Source organism: Schistocerca nitens, chromosome 1 (assembly GCF_023898315.1).
Source record: "Schistocerca nitens isolate TAMUIC-IGC-003100 chromosome 1, iqSchNite1.1, whole genome shotgun sequence".
NCBI classification, from domain to species: Eukaryota; Metazoa; Arthropoda; class Insecta; order Orthoptera; family Acrididae; genus Schistocerca; species Schistocerca nitens.
In genome coordinates, this window is record NC_064614.1 from 460980384 (window position 1) to 460994744 (window position 14361).

Sequence of the window (14361 nt, forward strand, 5' to 3'; positions counted from 1 at the left end):
CACATCGAAACAATACGCAAACAGTAGCCATTTGTCTATCAGATCAGCTGATCGCAAATAGGCGTTTTTGTGTCGTTAATTTTCTTTAGTTGATTTAACAATCTGATGGAAATAACGATTTCTTTTATTATTTAAAGAAATACCTTTTTATATTAATCCTCTTCAAATACAGGGCACAGACATAGGATTGTTTTATCGTAAGCAAACCTGATTACAATACTCGGGTACGTAATATTTTGTGCGTCTATGCACTGAGAGTCCCACTAATATCTATATTGGCATTTATTTGAGCGGAAGTTATAAGTAGGGCAGTAATTTGAGAAATTGTGATTTGCCGACTTGGAATTACAACGTTGTGAGTTTTTATTTGGGTGTTGAAATGAGGCGGAGCTGGAAATCTTCTGAAAAGAAAAGAAAAAAAAAGTATTGATCCAATGTGTCGGTGTCAGATTAATTTTGTTGCATATAACGTACGTGTACAGGTTGCCTACTCTTTTAAACACTAACGGCCTAAATAAAACTGTGGTGTTACATTACTGAAGGAAGTTGTTGTTACCAAAGTATAGGCCCAACGAACATACATTAGTTTAGAGAATCCATCTCTAAAGATTCTCTGTAGTGTACTCAGAAGTTTTCTTATATATTGTGGATTGATTTACTATATTTATCTTGAAAGACCACAACTGTACATCAATATATTTTAACACCGCTAATCGTTTCTACTGATTCCACAACTAAGAAGGTAGATTGTATTATGTTGTGATTGCCTATTGACACTATTCTTTGAAAATCTGTTTGATACGCTAGTCGGGAAGTGTCGTCAATTTATCTTAATATCTTCACCGGAATCTTCAGATACGTCAGTCAGGCTACCACAGTTCAGAAGCGGTGTGCTGTTTTCCTCAGAATTGATGTTGTACTCTAAAGTGATTATCTGTTGCCACCCTCTTTGGGATCTTCTGTTGAGCACTTGCCGGTAATAACGTTTCTTCAGGGGTAACAGTTCAAAGTACTAAGGAATGTAGAGACACGTTTGAAGTTCTCCAAGGCTATAGATACTGCGACACAGAATAACTCAGTTGGCAATTCAGTTTAAGAGGAATGAACATCTCTAAAAACGGCAGTCATAAAAGTTGGAAAGAAAAACGTTGATACAAGGAAGGTAACTGCAAAGAAACCAAGGACAAGAGAAGAAATCCTTCAGTTGATCGATGAAAGAAGGAAGTACAAAAATGTTCGAGGAAAGACAGGTATACAGAAATTCAAGCCAGTTAGAAACGAAATAAACAGTAAGTTCGGGAACCTAAGGCGCAATGGCTGCATGAAAAATGTCAAGAAATCGAAAAAGGAATGATTGTCGGAAGGACTGACTTATTTTGTTGAAAAGTCAAAACAGCCTTCGGTGAAATGAAAAGCAAGGGCGGTAGTATTAAGAGTTCAATAGCAATTCAACCGTTAAATGCAGACGAGAGATTGGATAAGTGGAAAGAGTACATCGAAGGTCTCTGTGAGGGGGGTGGGGGAGAGGGGGGCGGCTTCTCTGATGACGTGATAGAAAAAGAAACAGGAGTCGATAGGAAAGAGATAGTGGCTCCAGTATTAGAATATAGTAGCTTTGGCAGACTTAAAATCAAATAAGGCAGAAGGGATCGATAACATTGCATCGGAGTTTCTAAAATCATTGGGGGAAATGGCAACAAAGCGGCTGTTCACGATGGTGTGTAGAAAGTATGAGATTGGCGATATACCATCAGAATATTGGAAAAACATCATACACACAATGCCGAAGATCGAAAGACCCGACAGATGCGAGAATTACTGTACAATAAGTTTAACAGGTCATGCATCCAAGTTCCTGACAAGAATGATATACAGAAGAATGGAAAAGAAAACTGAGGATGCGTTAGATTACGATCAGTTTGACTTTTGGAAGGGTAAAGGCGCCAGAGATGCAGTTCTGATGCTGCGGTTGATAACGGAAGTAAGACTGAAATAAAATGAAGGCACGTTCACGGTAGCAAACGTAAAATGGTAAAAAATATTCGAAATTTTGAGAAAAATAGATGTTATTCGTACCGCAACTTGGGCATGCTCATTAAGGTTACCGTATAGATGACACAGGACGTTTAGTTTTACACTGTCGGTGACGGAATCTTGGCTTTTCTGCTACATCCTCGTGATAGGTATGCCGTGAACACTCCTGGTTTTCAAGTCTGCAAGTCTTCACGCTTACATACCACGTCTGACAGCCAAGTACACTATCGTATATCGACTTGTCCGCTAAATCACGCGATCTTAATCCCATAGAGAAAATCTTCTATAAACACACTGGGCGTAGCAGCGATCACGATGAACAGTAACAAAATATTATATACTCGTAGAACAGTCTTGATCGGATCAAAACACTTACATTCGTAAGTGATGCCCAGTTTCTACCCGATGTGCATCGTCTTCGCACCGCACTCTGCAATTTAGAGTACAACAGAACAGAACAAAGTATGTAATGTAATAAACAATAATTTAAAAATAAAAGATACGATGTTATGCCCAGTGCTATCGTGTGAAGACGATGGCGTGGAGCAGAAATCGTGGATATCACCCACTGATATCGATTGCTGACTATTTGAAGGTGTCATGAAGTAGAACAGCAGATGGCCTGCTCCTTACCTGTTACTCTACGTCACCTTCACCCAAGAGGAAAGGACGTATGCCATACATGTTAGACAGCATATATATATAAATCTTAATAATATCCTGGATATTTTCGTAAATTATATGTAAATAACACACCGAAGATGCGCTGTAGGACGCCTCTGGTTACTTAGTGACATGGATGAGTTACCGATAGCGATCAATGGTACCATGCCGTTACCGTACTGCATTCCTATCGACTTCGTATGGTCTTAATATTTGGTCGTCTGACCATGCTGGTCTTGTTATTGCCACGGAAGGTACGGGATCCAGTTGATTTTGGTCCGCTGCATACGATTCTGTTCATTGCACGCGAAGACGGTTGTGGACGGCAAGTTACGCCTGGGGCCTCAAGATGAAACTACTTGGTGTCGAAAATGGTAGGATGTGTTAAAGCGAATAAACAACGTTGGATTCAAATACAACCCCTGTTTTTGTTATCATTACTCAAGTAATTAGTTGCAAGTCGTCCTTCGGCGGCAATCGTTAACATTGCATGCTGTGCTATACACTGAAGAGAACAGATACCAGAAATATTCAAATACATATACTTGAATATTCTGACACCAGATACCAGAAATATTCAAGTATATATACTTGAATATTTCTGGTATCTCAACTGCAGATTTTTCAGCGGACATTTAACTTTAGGACTCTGTATCTCAGAATGAACAAAAATGGACTTGTACCACTATTGAAATAAGCCCTTCATATGTAACCATTATCCAGCTTTACGAGTAATACAGACCCCTTCATAGTACGTACAGAATGCAGTGTACTCGCCATTTGGAATTTAATTACAAATAGGTATTTGAAAAATTTTTCTGTATTAGGGCTGAAATAAACATGATGATTCATATTAACGTTTAAAAAACCCCGAACCGTCGTAAATGACGCTGAGAAAAGTAATTTAATACAAGATATATGGGGTGCAAAAGTCGGGAAATGCGCCCAATGTGGATGACAAATGTTGAACATGTGACGTCACAACCAAAATACGGAGGGGATTTTCGAGTGTGAGCATAGGGGGACGATTGAGCAATCCAATACTTGCATTCAAGCAGACGGCACACATTTCGAACACTTTTTGTAAATGTGATCTATTGTGAATATACAAGTTACAAAATTGTTATCCTTGCTGTAACCATGCAAAAGCTGTTCTTTTTTCTGGTTATTTCTTTTTGTCCGTTCTTGTTTTTGTTTACAGATCTTATTTAGTAAAGAAAACATACGTTATTTACTGGTTAAGATGCAATTCGGAAGCTTGGAGTATCGTAATGCTGTACTTTACAATAAACCAGCGGATACCGCGAGACTGGTAAATAAATTAATAAGTCAACACCTTACTGTAAACTCATAATTGTCTCAATCAATCTGCCAGATGCAAGATTCGAACCCTGACTCCCACGAGCACACGTAGGGCGGAAACAGACCTGATTAATTGACTTGGATTGGAATGAATCGCTGCAACAGATCGACTGGTTCAACCGTTGCACACGCGGCCAAGTACGTCATCTGTTGATGACAAATGTCTAACAATTGTCATTCATGAAATTATAATTAAATCGATACCCTAGCTGCAAACAGGCGTTGATATACATCATTGGGGACATGTTGAAAATCATTATAGAGAAGCTGCACGGTCATCAATGGTATCTGTTCAAATGGTTCAAATGGCTCTGAGCACTATGGGACTTAACATCTGTGGTCATCAGTCCCCTATAACTTAGAACTACTTAAACCTAACTAACCTAAGGACATCACAAACATCCATGCCCGAGGCAGGATTCGAACCTGCGACCGTAGCAGTCGCGCGGTTCCGGACTGAGCGCCTAGAACCGCTAGACCACCGCGGCCGGCAAAGGTATCTGTTCTTTCGGGAACAGATACTATCTTCATATATAGTTCAAATATGGCTACCCGGCCATTGACCTTCTTGTGCGAACGCACACGCTATGCCCCAACTCGTACGGGACTTGATAGAGTAATCTGCCACGAGTAATGAGTGTGATGGGCAAACATCTATTAGGCGCACTACGAATGTAGTTGTGTGGGCATGTTGGGAATGTGGGTCTCACGGGGAGCGTGCAAGGGGTAAGTCCCTGCAGGCGCACTATCCTCTGTGCCCCAGATGGTTACAGGCACGGTAGCTCAGCATGTTTGGTCAGAGCGTTAGCTGCACTTGTACTAAACAACCGAGTCAACGGCTCAACACTGAACTTTAACGAGTGTCCTGGGACATCCGCACCGAACAAATGCAACGAACAACATAGAAGGAAAAAAAAAATGGATAGAGCGTGTGCCATGTAAACAGGAGATCCCGGGTTCGAGTCCCGGTCGGGGCACACATTTTCAACATGTCCCCAATGATGTATATCAATGCCTGTTTGCAGCTAGGGGTGTTGATTTAATTATCATTTCATTCTAGAGAAGCTGCACGGTCATCAATGGTATCTGTTCTTTCGGGAACAGATATTACCTTCATATTTGTCATTCACTTTTGGGGGATTTTCCGACGTTTGCGGCCCCATGTGTCTTAATTTTCTCAGCGGTTTCTAAACGTTAAAAGAATCACTCTGCATAGGGGACTCCTAGCAGTTTGGAAGTTCTAAGGGATCTGATCATCAATGTCCTTAGCTGGAATTGTATACCAGAAGGATATCCTCTGTCCCACAGTTTAGGTCATTTTGAAGGATAGAGGTGGCTTTGCACGGTCTAGGGGTGCCTAATTTTTGTTGAAATTGTTAATGTAGGACAGTTTCGGCACTCGATGATTCTAAAAGAGCCTGAAAAACGCAGTAACGAAATTACCGTGTCTTCACACGGCTTATACTGAATGCGTGCTTTGTGTGGTGACAGGGTTTCCGCTAAAGGACGAGAACAACCACGAGCCGACGGTGCAGGCGCGCCAGCACTCGGCGGCAGTGTCCGGTCTGGGCGGCGGGTCCGGCGTGCGCGGCTCACACGTGGGCGGCGGCGGCGTGTCGCACCACCACCTGGGACCCGGCGCCGCCCACGGCCAGCCCGCCGTCAGCCTGACGCCGCTCGAGATCGGCATGTACGTGCTGCTGGCGGCCTTCTGCTTCGCCATCGTCGTCTTCGTGGTCTCCTGCGTGGTGTACGCGTCCAAGTTCAAGCCCCTGACGCCGATGGAGGCGGCCATGGTGGGAGCGCGCGGCCCGGCGCTGGGGGCGGCCGGCGGCAGCTCGGGGGCGTCCAGCTCGGGGGCGGCGTGCCTGGGGGCGGCCGGAGGGGCAGGCGCCGCCGGCGGGGGGCCGCCCAAGGGCCAGGAACCCACCACCACCAACGCGCACGACTGGGTGTGGCTCGGCCGCGCCACGCTCGAGCGCGCCTCCGGCCACGCCGTCGTCAACAACAACAACAACAACAACTGCAAGGTAAGTTGCCCGCTCTCGGCCGCATCTTGACCTCCACGAGCGCTTGCTGACTCACGTAGCGGGACCTATTACCCGGCAAAACGGAGACCTGGTTAGACAAGCAGCGCCGTGCTGTTTATGTTCGAGGATCAGGAACTGGGATTAGTACCAGCGTATTTCCACAGTAGGAACGCTGTCACATGCTACACGTCCGTACCACAAGGCCGGCATAGTTCAACGATTAATCGCTCAGCAAGTGATACCTGTGCAATTATGCGTCCGTTTTTTGAGTAAACAGTCTGTAATGTCACCCATCACGAACTCTGTCCTATGTCACATTCTGCGTCTCAGAGTACTGTTTAAACCCAACGTCTTCAATTATTTGTTGGATACTTTTGAAACTCTGCATTTCTCAACGGTTTCTACTAACTCCCACTAGTGCTTGGAGATTATTCTAGACTTCTCAGCACATATCTATCAGCATGTCAGTCATTCTTGTCAATATTCCAAATGTTCCTTTCTTTACCGAGTTTGCAGAGAAAATTCCTTATCATTCCATCTAATTTTTAACATCAGTCTATAGCACCACATATTCGACTCTATTTTCATTTTTTTCACAGTCCATGACTCACCTCGTTAGAATACTGTACTCGAAATGATCTCACAAAATTCTTCCTCAAATTTAGGCCGATGTTTGAGAGGAGTAAATTTCTTTTGACCATTAAAGCCCTCTTTCCATTTGCTAATCTGCATCTGATGTCCTCCTTGCTGCGTCCGTCATATGTTATTTGCTTCCAAGACAGCTGACTCTCTTCTTTCGCCAACTTCGTGGTCTCCAATTTTGAGAAGTCTATCTCTAACCTTATTTGTACTTCTCCCCATTACTTTCGTCCCTCTGTTTACTGTCAATCCACAGGCTGATCAGAAACTTCCCGGGAAGCTTGTACGAGGTCGCAGGGTACGTAGCTTTATGAAATAAATAAAAATCTATACATATCGCCGTTTCCGAGTTGAAGTTAGCCTATCAGGCCGTTGCGCACGCAAATTCAAGCGGCCGGCCAGACACGGTGTCGCCAAACGTGTTCTCTGTTTTGTTTCCTAAAACCGAACAAGAGAGCCATACCAAAAATTGATATGGGACAGTAGTAAGAATCAGACCCGAGCCAAAGGATCAGTCTCGTACGCTATCATCTACGTTATGAGTAAAACTGTCACTAATTGTATCTGGCGGTCCCCTTGAATTTGGCGCCGGCCGAAGTGGCCGTGCGGTTAAAGGCGCTGCAGTCTGGAACCGCAGGACCGCTACGGTCGCAGGTTCGAATCCTGCCTCGGGCATGGATGTTTGTGATGTCCTTAGGTTAGTTAGGTTTAACTAGTTCTAAGTTCTAGGGGACTAATGACCTCAGCAGTTGAGTCCCATAGTGCTCAGAGCCATTTGAACCATTTTTTTGAATTTGGCGCGCAACGGTCTGTTTGTTAACTTCAATGCTAATTAACTCTGAAACGGCACAACGTATCGAAATCTTTTCTTACAATTATTTCACAGCAAAATCTACCATGCATCACGCTACCAGCTTTTCAGACGGTTCGTGGCCGACCTGCATATAGCGCACCATGGTCATTCCATCCAAAGATCCTACGAGGGCAGTTCAATAAGTAATGCAACACATTTTTTTTCTCGGCCAATTTTGGTTGAAAAAACCGGAAATTTCTTGTGGAATATTTTCAAACATTCCCGCTTCGTCTCGTATAGTTTCATTGACTTCCGACAGGTGGCAGCGCTGTACGGAGCTGTTAAAATGGCGTCTGTAACGGATGTGCGTTGCAAACAACGGGCAGTGATCGAGTTTCTTTTGGCGGAAAACCAGGGCATCTCAGATATTCATAGGCGCTTGCAGAATGTCTACGGTGATCTGGCAGTGGACAAAAGCACGGTGAGTCGTTGGGCAAAGCGTGTGTCATCATCGCCGCAAGGTCAAGCAAGACTGTCTGATCTCCCGCGTGCGGGCCGGCCGTGCACAGCTGTGACTCCTGCAATGGCGGAGCGTGCGAACACACTCGTTCGAGATGATCGACGGATCACCATCAAACAACTCAGTGCTCAACTTGACATCTCTGTTGGTAGTGCTGTCACAATTGTTCACCAGTTGGGATATTCAAAGGTTTGTTCGCGCTGGGTCCCTCGTTGTCTAACCGAACACCATAAAGAGCAAAGGAGAACCATCTGTGCGGAATTGCTTGCTCGTCATGTGGCTGAGGGTGACAATTTCTTGTCAAAGATTGTTACAGGCGATGAAACATGGGTTCATCACTTCGAACCTGAAACAAAACGGCAATCAATGGAGTGGCGCCACACTCACTCCCCTACCAAGAAAAAGTTTATAGCCATACCCTCAGCCGGTAAAGTCATGGTTACAGTCATCTGGGACGCTGAAGGGGTTATTCTGTTCGATGTCCTTCCCCATGGTCAAACGATCAACTCTGAAGTGTATTGTGCTACTCTTCAGAAATTGAAGAAACGACTTCAGCGTGTTCGTAGGCACAAAAATCTGAACGAACTTCTCCTTCTTCATGACAACGCAAGACCTCACACAAGTCTTCGCACCCGAGAGGAGCTCACAAAACTTCAGTGGACTGTTCTTCCTCATGCACCCTACAGCCCCGATCTCGCACCGTCGGATTTCCATATGTTTGGCCCAATGAAGGACGCAATCCGTGGGAGGCACTACGCAGATGATGAAGAAGTTATTGATGCAGTACGACGTTGGCTCCGACATCGACCAGTGGAATGGTACCGTGCAGGCATACAGGCCCTCATTTCAAGGTGGCGTAAGGCCGTAGCATTGAATGGAGATTACGTTGAAAAATAGTGTTTTGTAGCTAAAAGATTGGGGAATAACCTGGTGTATTTCAATGCTGAATAAAACAACCCCTGTTGCAGAAAAAAAATGTGTTGCATTACTTATTGAACTGCCCTCGTATGATTCCTCCTCATTTGTCACCAAAGAATTTTATGTCATTTCCCCCTGAATTTCTGTCACACTTCAGAATCTTGCTTTGTTCCTATTACTCGTTCTTCAGTGCACGTATTGATCAATACTGGAGACTTCATACTTTGTTTACACGTTTTCTAATGCGAGCACTATATTTTTGGTCTTCCATTCTTATTGTTCACTCTTGTGTTTTATACATATTGTATGTTATCTGTATTTCCTATAACTTATATTATATATATTTTTCTAAGAATTTCTAACATCTTGCATCTTTGTACACTCTTGACTGTTTCATCTAGTCCGAAACATCGTATGAAAGTGTCTTGATTTTTCTTAAGTCTTGCTTCCATTATCAGGAGCAACATCAGAACTACTTCTGTGGTGGTGGTCTACCCTTTGCTATAGTCAACGTGATTCTAATAGCTCCTCCATTTCTTTTAGATTCTTTTACATAATCTTGAAGATTTATCGCCGATATTATCTGAAAACACTCCTGGCACACTTTGCCAAATTTATTCGCCTGAATAAATCATTGGGCCTTTTCATTTTGCTACTTAATCATTACATAGACTTCTTTATTGAGACACAAAATCCGCCGAGAGAATATTTTTCTCAGAGTTTCCTTGAAAGCCTGGAAGTCCAGTTATCTGAAGCAAAAGGTGTGAAGTATACCCAAAGTACATAATATCGTGAAAACGGCAGCCTAATAAAAAACGTTTATCCATATCATCAATTGGCTGTCTATTACGTGCACTTTGCTTCTGGGTACTTGAATCCCAGTTCGCACAACATTGTTCCCTCCTACTGACCTGCTGTAATTTACTCACCATATACGTATCGGACTTAAAACCTTTTCTTGCGCGTTCTGTCACGTTTCCGGTTTGCAGTGTCGTTCCATTCTCCTCTTCATCGTCAGTAAGTTAATGGCATTAAGAGCAAACCGTTGTGGCTGCCCACGAAGGCATCACTTTCCACCCTTAGACTGCCGGCAAGAACGCACAATTCTCGGAACTGGAGCGTGACTGTATCCTGTGACACGACCAAGTTAGTTGCCACTACGGCAGAGTCCACAGTGCGATCTGTCACATAATACACGCATAAAGAAGGCTTCATAAACAAATACACAGAAGCTGATTACCAACGAACGGTAGGGGATTTGAACACTCATTGCCCGCATCTCGTGGTCGTGCGGTAGCGTTCTCGCTTCCCGCGCCCGGGTTCCCGGGTTCGATTCCCGGCGGGCTCAGGGATTTTCTCTGCCTCGTGATGGCTGGGTGTTGTGTGTTGTCGTTAGGTTTAAGTAGTTCTAAGTTCTAGGGGACTGATGACCATAGATGTTAAGTCCCATAGTGCTCAGAGCCATTTGAACCATTTTTGAACACTCATTATGGATATGAGTCCTGCGTCTTTACCTAAATTGCCGTCATACGATAATTGTTCTTGGAGATCGCTTCCAATACATTTCAACACTATTAAAATTAATTTATTATCATACTCCAGAATGGGATTTTCGTTCCGCTGCAGAGTGAAAATCTCATTCTTGAAATATCTCCCAGGCTGTGGCTAAGCCACTTCTCCGCAATATCCTTTCCTCCAGGAGCGCTAGTTCTGCAAGGTTCGCAGAAGAGCTTCTGTGAAGTCTGGATGGTAGGAGACGAGGTACTGGCAGAATTGAAGCTGCGAGGACGGGTCGTGAGTCGTGCTAAGGTAGCTCAGTGAAAGGCAAAGGTCCCGAGTTCGAGTCTTGGTCCTGCACATAGTTTTAATCTGCCAGGAAGTTTTATTTTCATACTAAATAGCTTTCGTATGGGTATAGACGGTACTTGTACAATGGTTTTCTAAGTTTTACTTTGCCGTGACGAGGCACACTTTACATAGGATTTAAGGAAAAGTATCTTGAAAGATCGTGTGGATTAAAAAGAAAAGAAAAAAATTCTGTTGTTGTTTTATGTAGCTTGCGGCTATGTTAAGGTAATTTTCAACATCTTCCGTCAATGTGACTCACTTTTCACTAAGACAGCTGCTAAGATGGCACCACAAAGACAACGGGTATCCATCCTGCTACAGTATAAACACTGGAATATCCTATTAAAGTATAGTAAAAAGGAACATAATCGGAATTACTTGTAACCACTGTGGTTAATATGACTAAATATACTGAATTGGACTTTGGTCATCATGATGTTTTACTCTTTCCTTCTATGAGGCATTCTTTTAAAGACTCGTAGCGACTACCTTAACAGGAAAAAGATGGTCATCAATTAAATACCGCACGGACCGCAATTTTAGGAAAATATATTCGTAAGAAATCGGGCAACAGACGTTTGCGAAGGCCTCGACGATATCTGCATCTGGTCGGAAGTGCATATAAATTACGAGCAGAATGTTGCTGACCTTTAATGACAAATTGTTTATATGAACTTGGGAGCCATCAACGTTCTACATATGCGTATACATCTACGTGATTACTCTGCTATTCACAATAAAGTGCCTGGCAGAGGCTTCAATGAGCCACCTTCAAGCTATCTCTCAACTTTCCACCCACGAACGGCGCGCGGGAAAAACGAGCACTTAAATTTTTCTGTGCGAGCCCTGATTTCCCTTATTTTATCGTGATGACCATTTATCCGTCTATATGTGGGTGCCAACAGAATGTTTTCGCAGTCGGAGGAAAGAATTGGTGACTGAAATTTCATGAGAAGATCCCGTCGCAACGAAAAACGCCTTTGTTTTAATGCTCGCCACTCCAATTCACTTATCATGTCTGTGGCACTATCTCCCCTATTTCGCGATAGTACAAAACGAGCCGCCCGTCTTTGAACTTTTCCGATGTCATCCGTCAGTCCCACCTGATGCGGATCCCAAACCGCACAGCAATACTCCAGGATAGAGCAGACAAGCGTGGTGTAAGCAGTCTCGTTAGTAGACCTGTTGCACCTTCTAAGTGTTCTGCCAATGAATCTCAGTCTTTGGTTTGCTCTACCCACAAAATTATCTATGTGATCATTGCAATTTTGGTTATTTGTAATTATAATTCCTAACTATTTAATTGAATTTACGGCCTTCAGATTTTATCGCGTATTCGAAATTTAACGGATTTATTTTACTTCTCATGTGAATAACTTCACACTTTTCTTTATTCAGTGTCAACTACCACTTTTCGCACCATACAGATAGCATCATTTTGCAATTGGTTTTGGTCATCTGATGACTTTTCAAGGCGGTAAATGACAGCATCATCCGCAGATAATCTAAGAGGGCTACTCAGATTGTCTCCTATGCCGTTAATACAGATCAGGAACAATAGAGGGCCTATAACACTTCCTTGGGGATCGCCGCATATTACTTCTGTTTTACTCGATGATTTTCCGTGTATTATTACGCACTGTGACCTTTATGACAGGAAATCACGAATCCACCGCATTTCCTGGAAGGGATCTATTATTACTTACATTGAACGTCTGTCGTCTAATATAATCTATGGATGGAATCAGAGAAATTTTCACATAAAGGGGATGATAGGCTACACAATCGTTTCGTGGGTATCACTCGTTAGTGTGGGGTGATATCGAAAACTGTTCGCAAACCTTGGGCGCCGGAAGTTGTTTGCTCCCGTGCTATTTTGAAAACCTGTGCAAGGTAGCTCATGTTTGATGAATCGGTTATCTTAGAAATGTGTCGTCTGGTGTGCCATACTATTTTCATGCAAGTTTTCCGAATGTGTGTGCGTGACATGGTGAAAGTTGAAAGCTGTGACACTTATTGGGAAATTGAAACTTTACGTCGGATCGGGATCCGAACCCCGGGAACTTTTTTTTTCGCTGGCAGTGCAGTTAGCAGTCGACCCACCCAGGGACGGCTCACGATCTGCCTTGACCGCCTTACTTAATGTTCCGGTTGCGAATCCCAGTTCGGCACACAGTTTTAATCCGGCAGGAAGGTTTATTGCAGAGTTCATGATTCATTATGACAAATGTGAGTAAAGCATTGGGTCAGTCTCCGTCGTGATGTCTACATAAATATTCCTCTGTTGGCGTTCTGGAGGGATGTAGCGTGCAGCTGCAGTGCTTGTCGGGCACAGGTACGGATCACGTCGAACCCGCTGGAGCAGTCGACGGAGATGCAGGCGTCATCGGCATCGGCAGCGGCGGTGCGGCACGTGCCCGCCGTGGACAGCTCGACCTACTGCAAGAAGGAGAGGGACAAGGAGAGGGAGAGGGACAGGGACAGGGAGAGGCCGCAGCCCGCCACGCCGGTGCGACAGCACTCCAGGGAGCCGGCGCTGCCCACGCCGCCAGAGAGGATGTGGCAGATGTGAGTATCGCCTGGCGCCGCCAGCACTTGTGCGATATCGCAGTGCCTGTGTTGTTAGGCAAAACGATGCAGTGTTCCTTCTGACATGCGTACATGTCCGACGCAATATCGCATCATTATTTACAACACAGGCGCTGCAATATGTATTTATTAGCCGATACCAGGCAGAGACTTTCGACTACAATGTCATCCCGTGTACAGGAATTATACATTGAAGAGCCAAACACACTGGTACACCTGCCTAATATCGTGTAGGGCCTACGCGAACACGCAGAAGTGCCGCAACATGACGTGCCATGGACTCGACTAATGTCTGAAGTAGTGATGGAGGGAAATGACTACACGAATCCTTTAGGGCTGTCCATAAATCCGTAAGTGTACGAGGGGTGGAGATCTCTTCTGAACAGGACGTAACAAGGCATCCCAGATATGCTTAATAGTGTTCATGTCTGGGGAGTTTGGTGGCCAGCCGTAGTGTTTAAACTGAGAGGAGTGTTCCTGGAGTCACTCTGAAGCAATTCTGGACGTGTCGGGTGTTGCATTGTCCTGCTGGAATTGTCCAAGTCCGTCGAATCCACTGTGGACATGAATGGATGCCGGTGATCAGACAGGATGCTTACGTACATGTCACCTGTCAGAGTCGTATCTAGACGTAACAGGGGTCCCATGTCACTCCAACTGCACACGACCCACACCATTACAGAGCCTCCACCAGTTTTAACAGTCTCCTGCTGACATGCAGGGTCCATGGATTCATGAGAATGGATACCCATATACATCCGCACCATCGATTACAATCTGAAACAAGACTCGTCCGACCAGGCAACATGTTTCCAGTCATCGTCAGTCCAATTATCAGTGTTGACAGGCCCTTGGCGATACGTAAAGCTGTGTGTCATGCAGTCATGAAGGGTACAGGAGTGGGCCTTCGGCTCCGTAAGCCCATATCGATTATGTTTCGTTGAATGGTTCACACGCTGACACTT

At 44.3% G+C, this 14361-nt stretch overlaps 1 protein-coding gene across 1 annotated transcript in view; it reads left to right on the plus strand.

Annotated features, from left to right (window-relative positions):
- LOC126253668 (transmembrane protein 132E) overlaps positions 1–14361 on the plus strand; it is a 415203-nt gene that overhangs the window by 380338 nt on the left and 20504 nt on the right. The window contains exons 13-14 of the mRNA XM_049955226.1: positions 5551–6089; positions 13143–13375. Of these exons, the coding sequence (XP_049811183.1) occupies positions 5551–6089; positions 13143–13375 (772 nt within the window). The remainder of the gene's footprint in view (positions 1–5550; positions 6090–13142; positions 13376–14361) is intronic.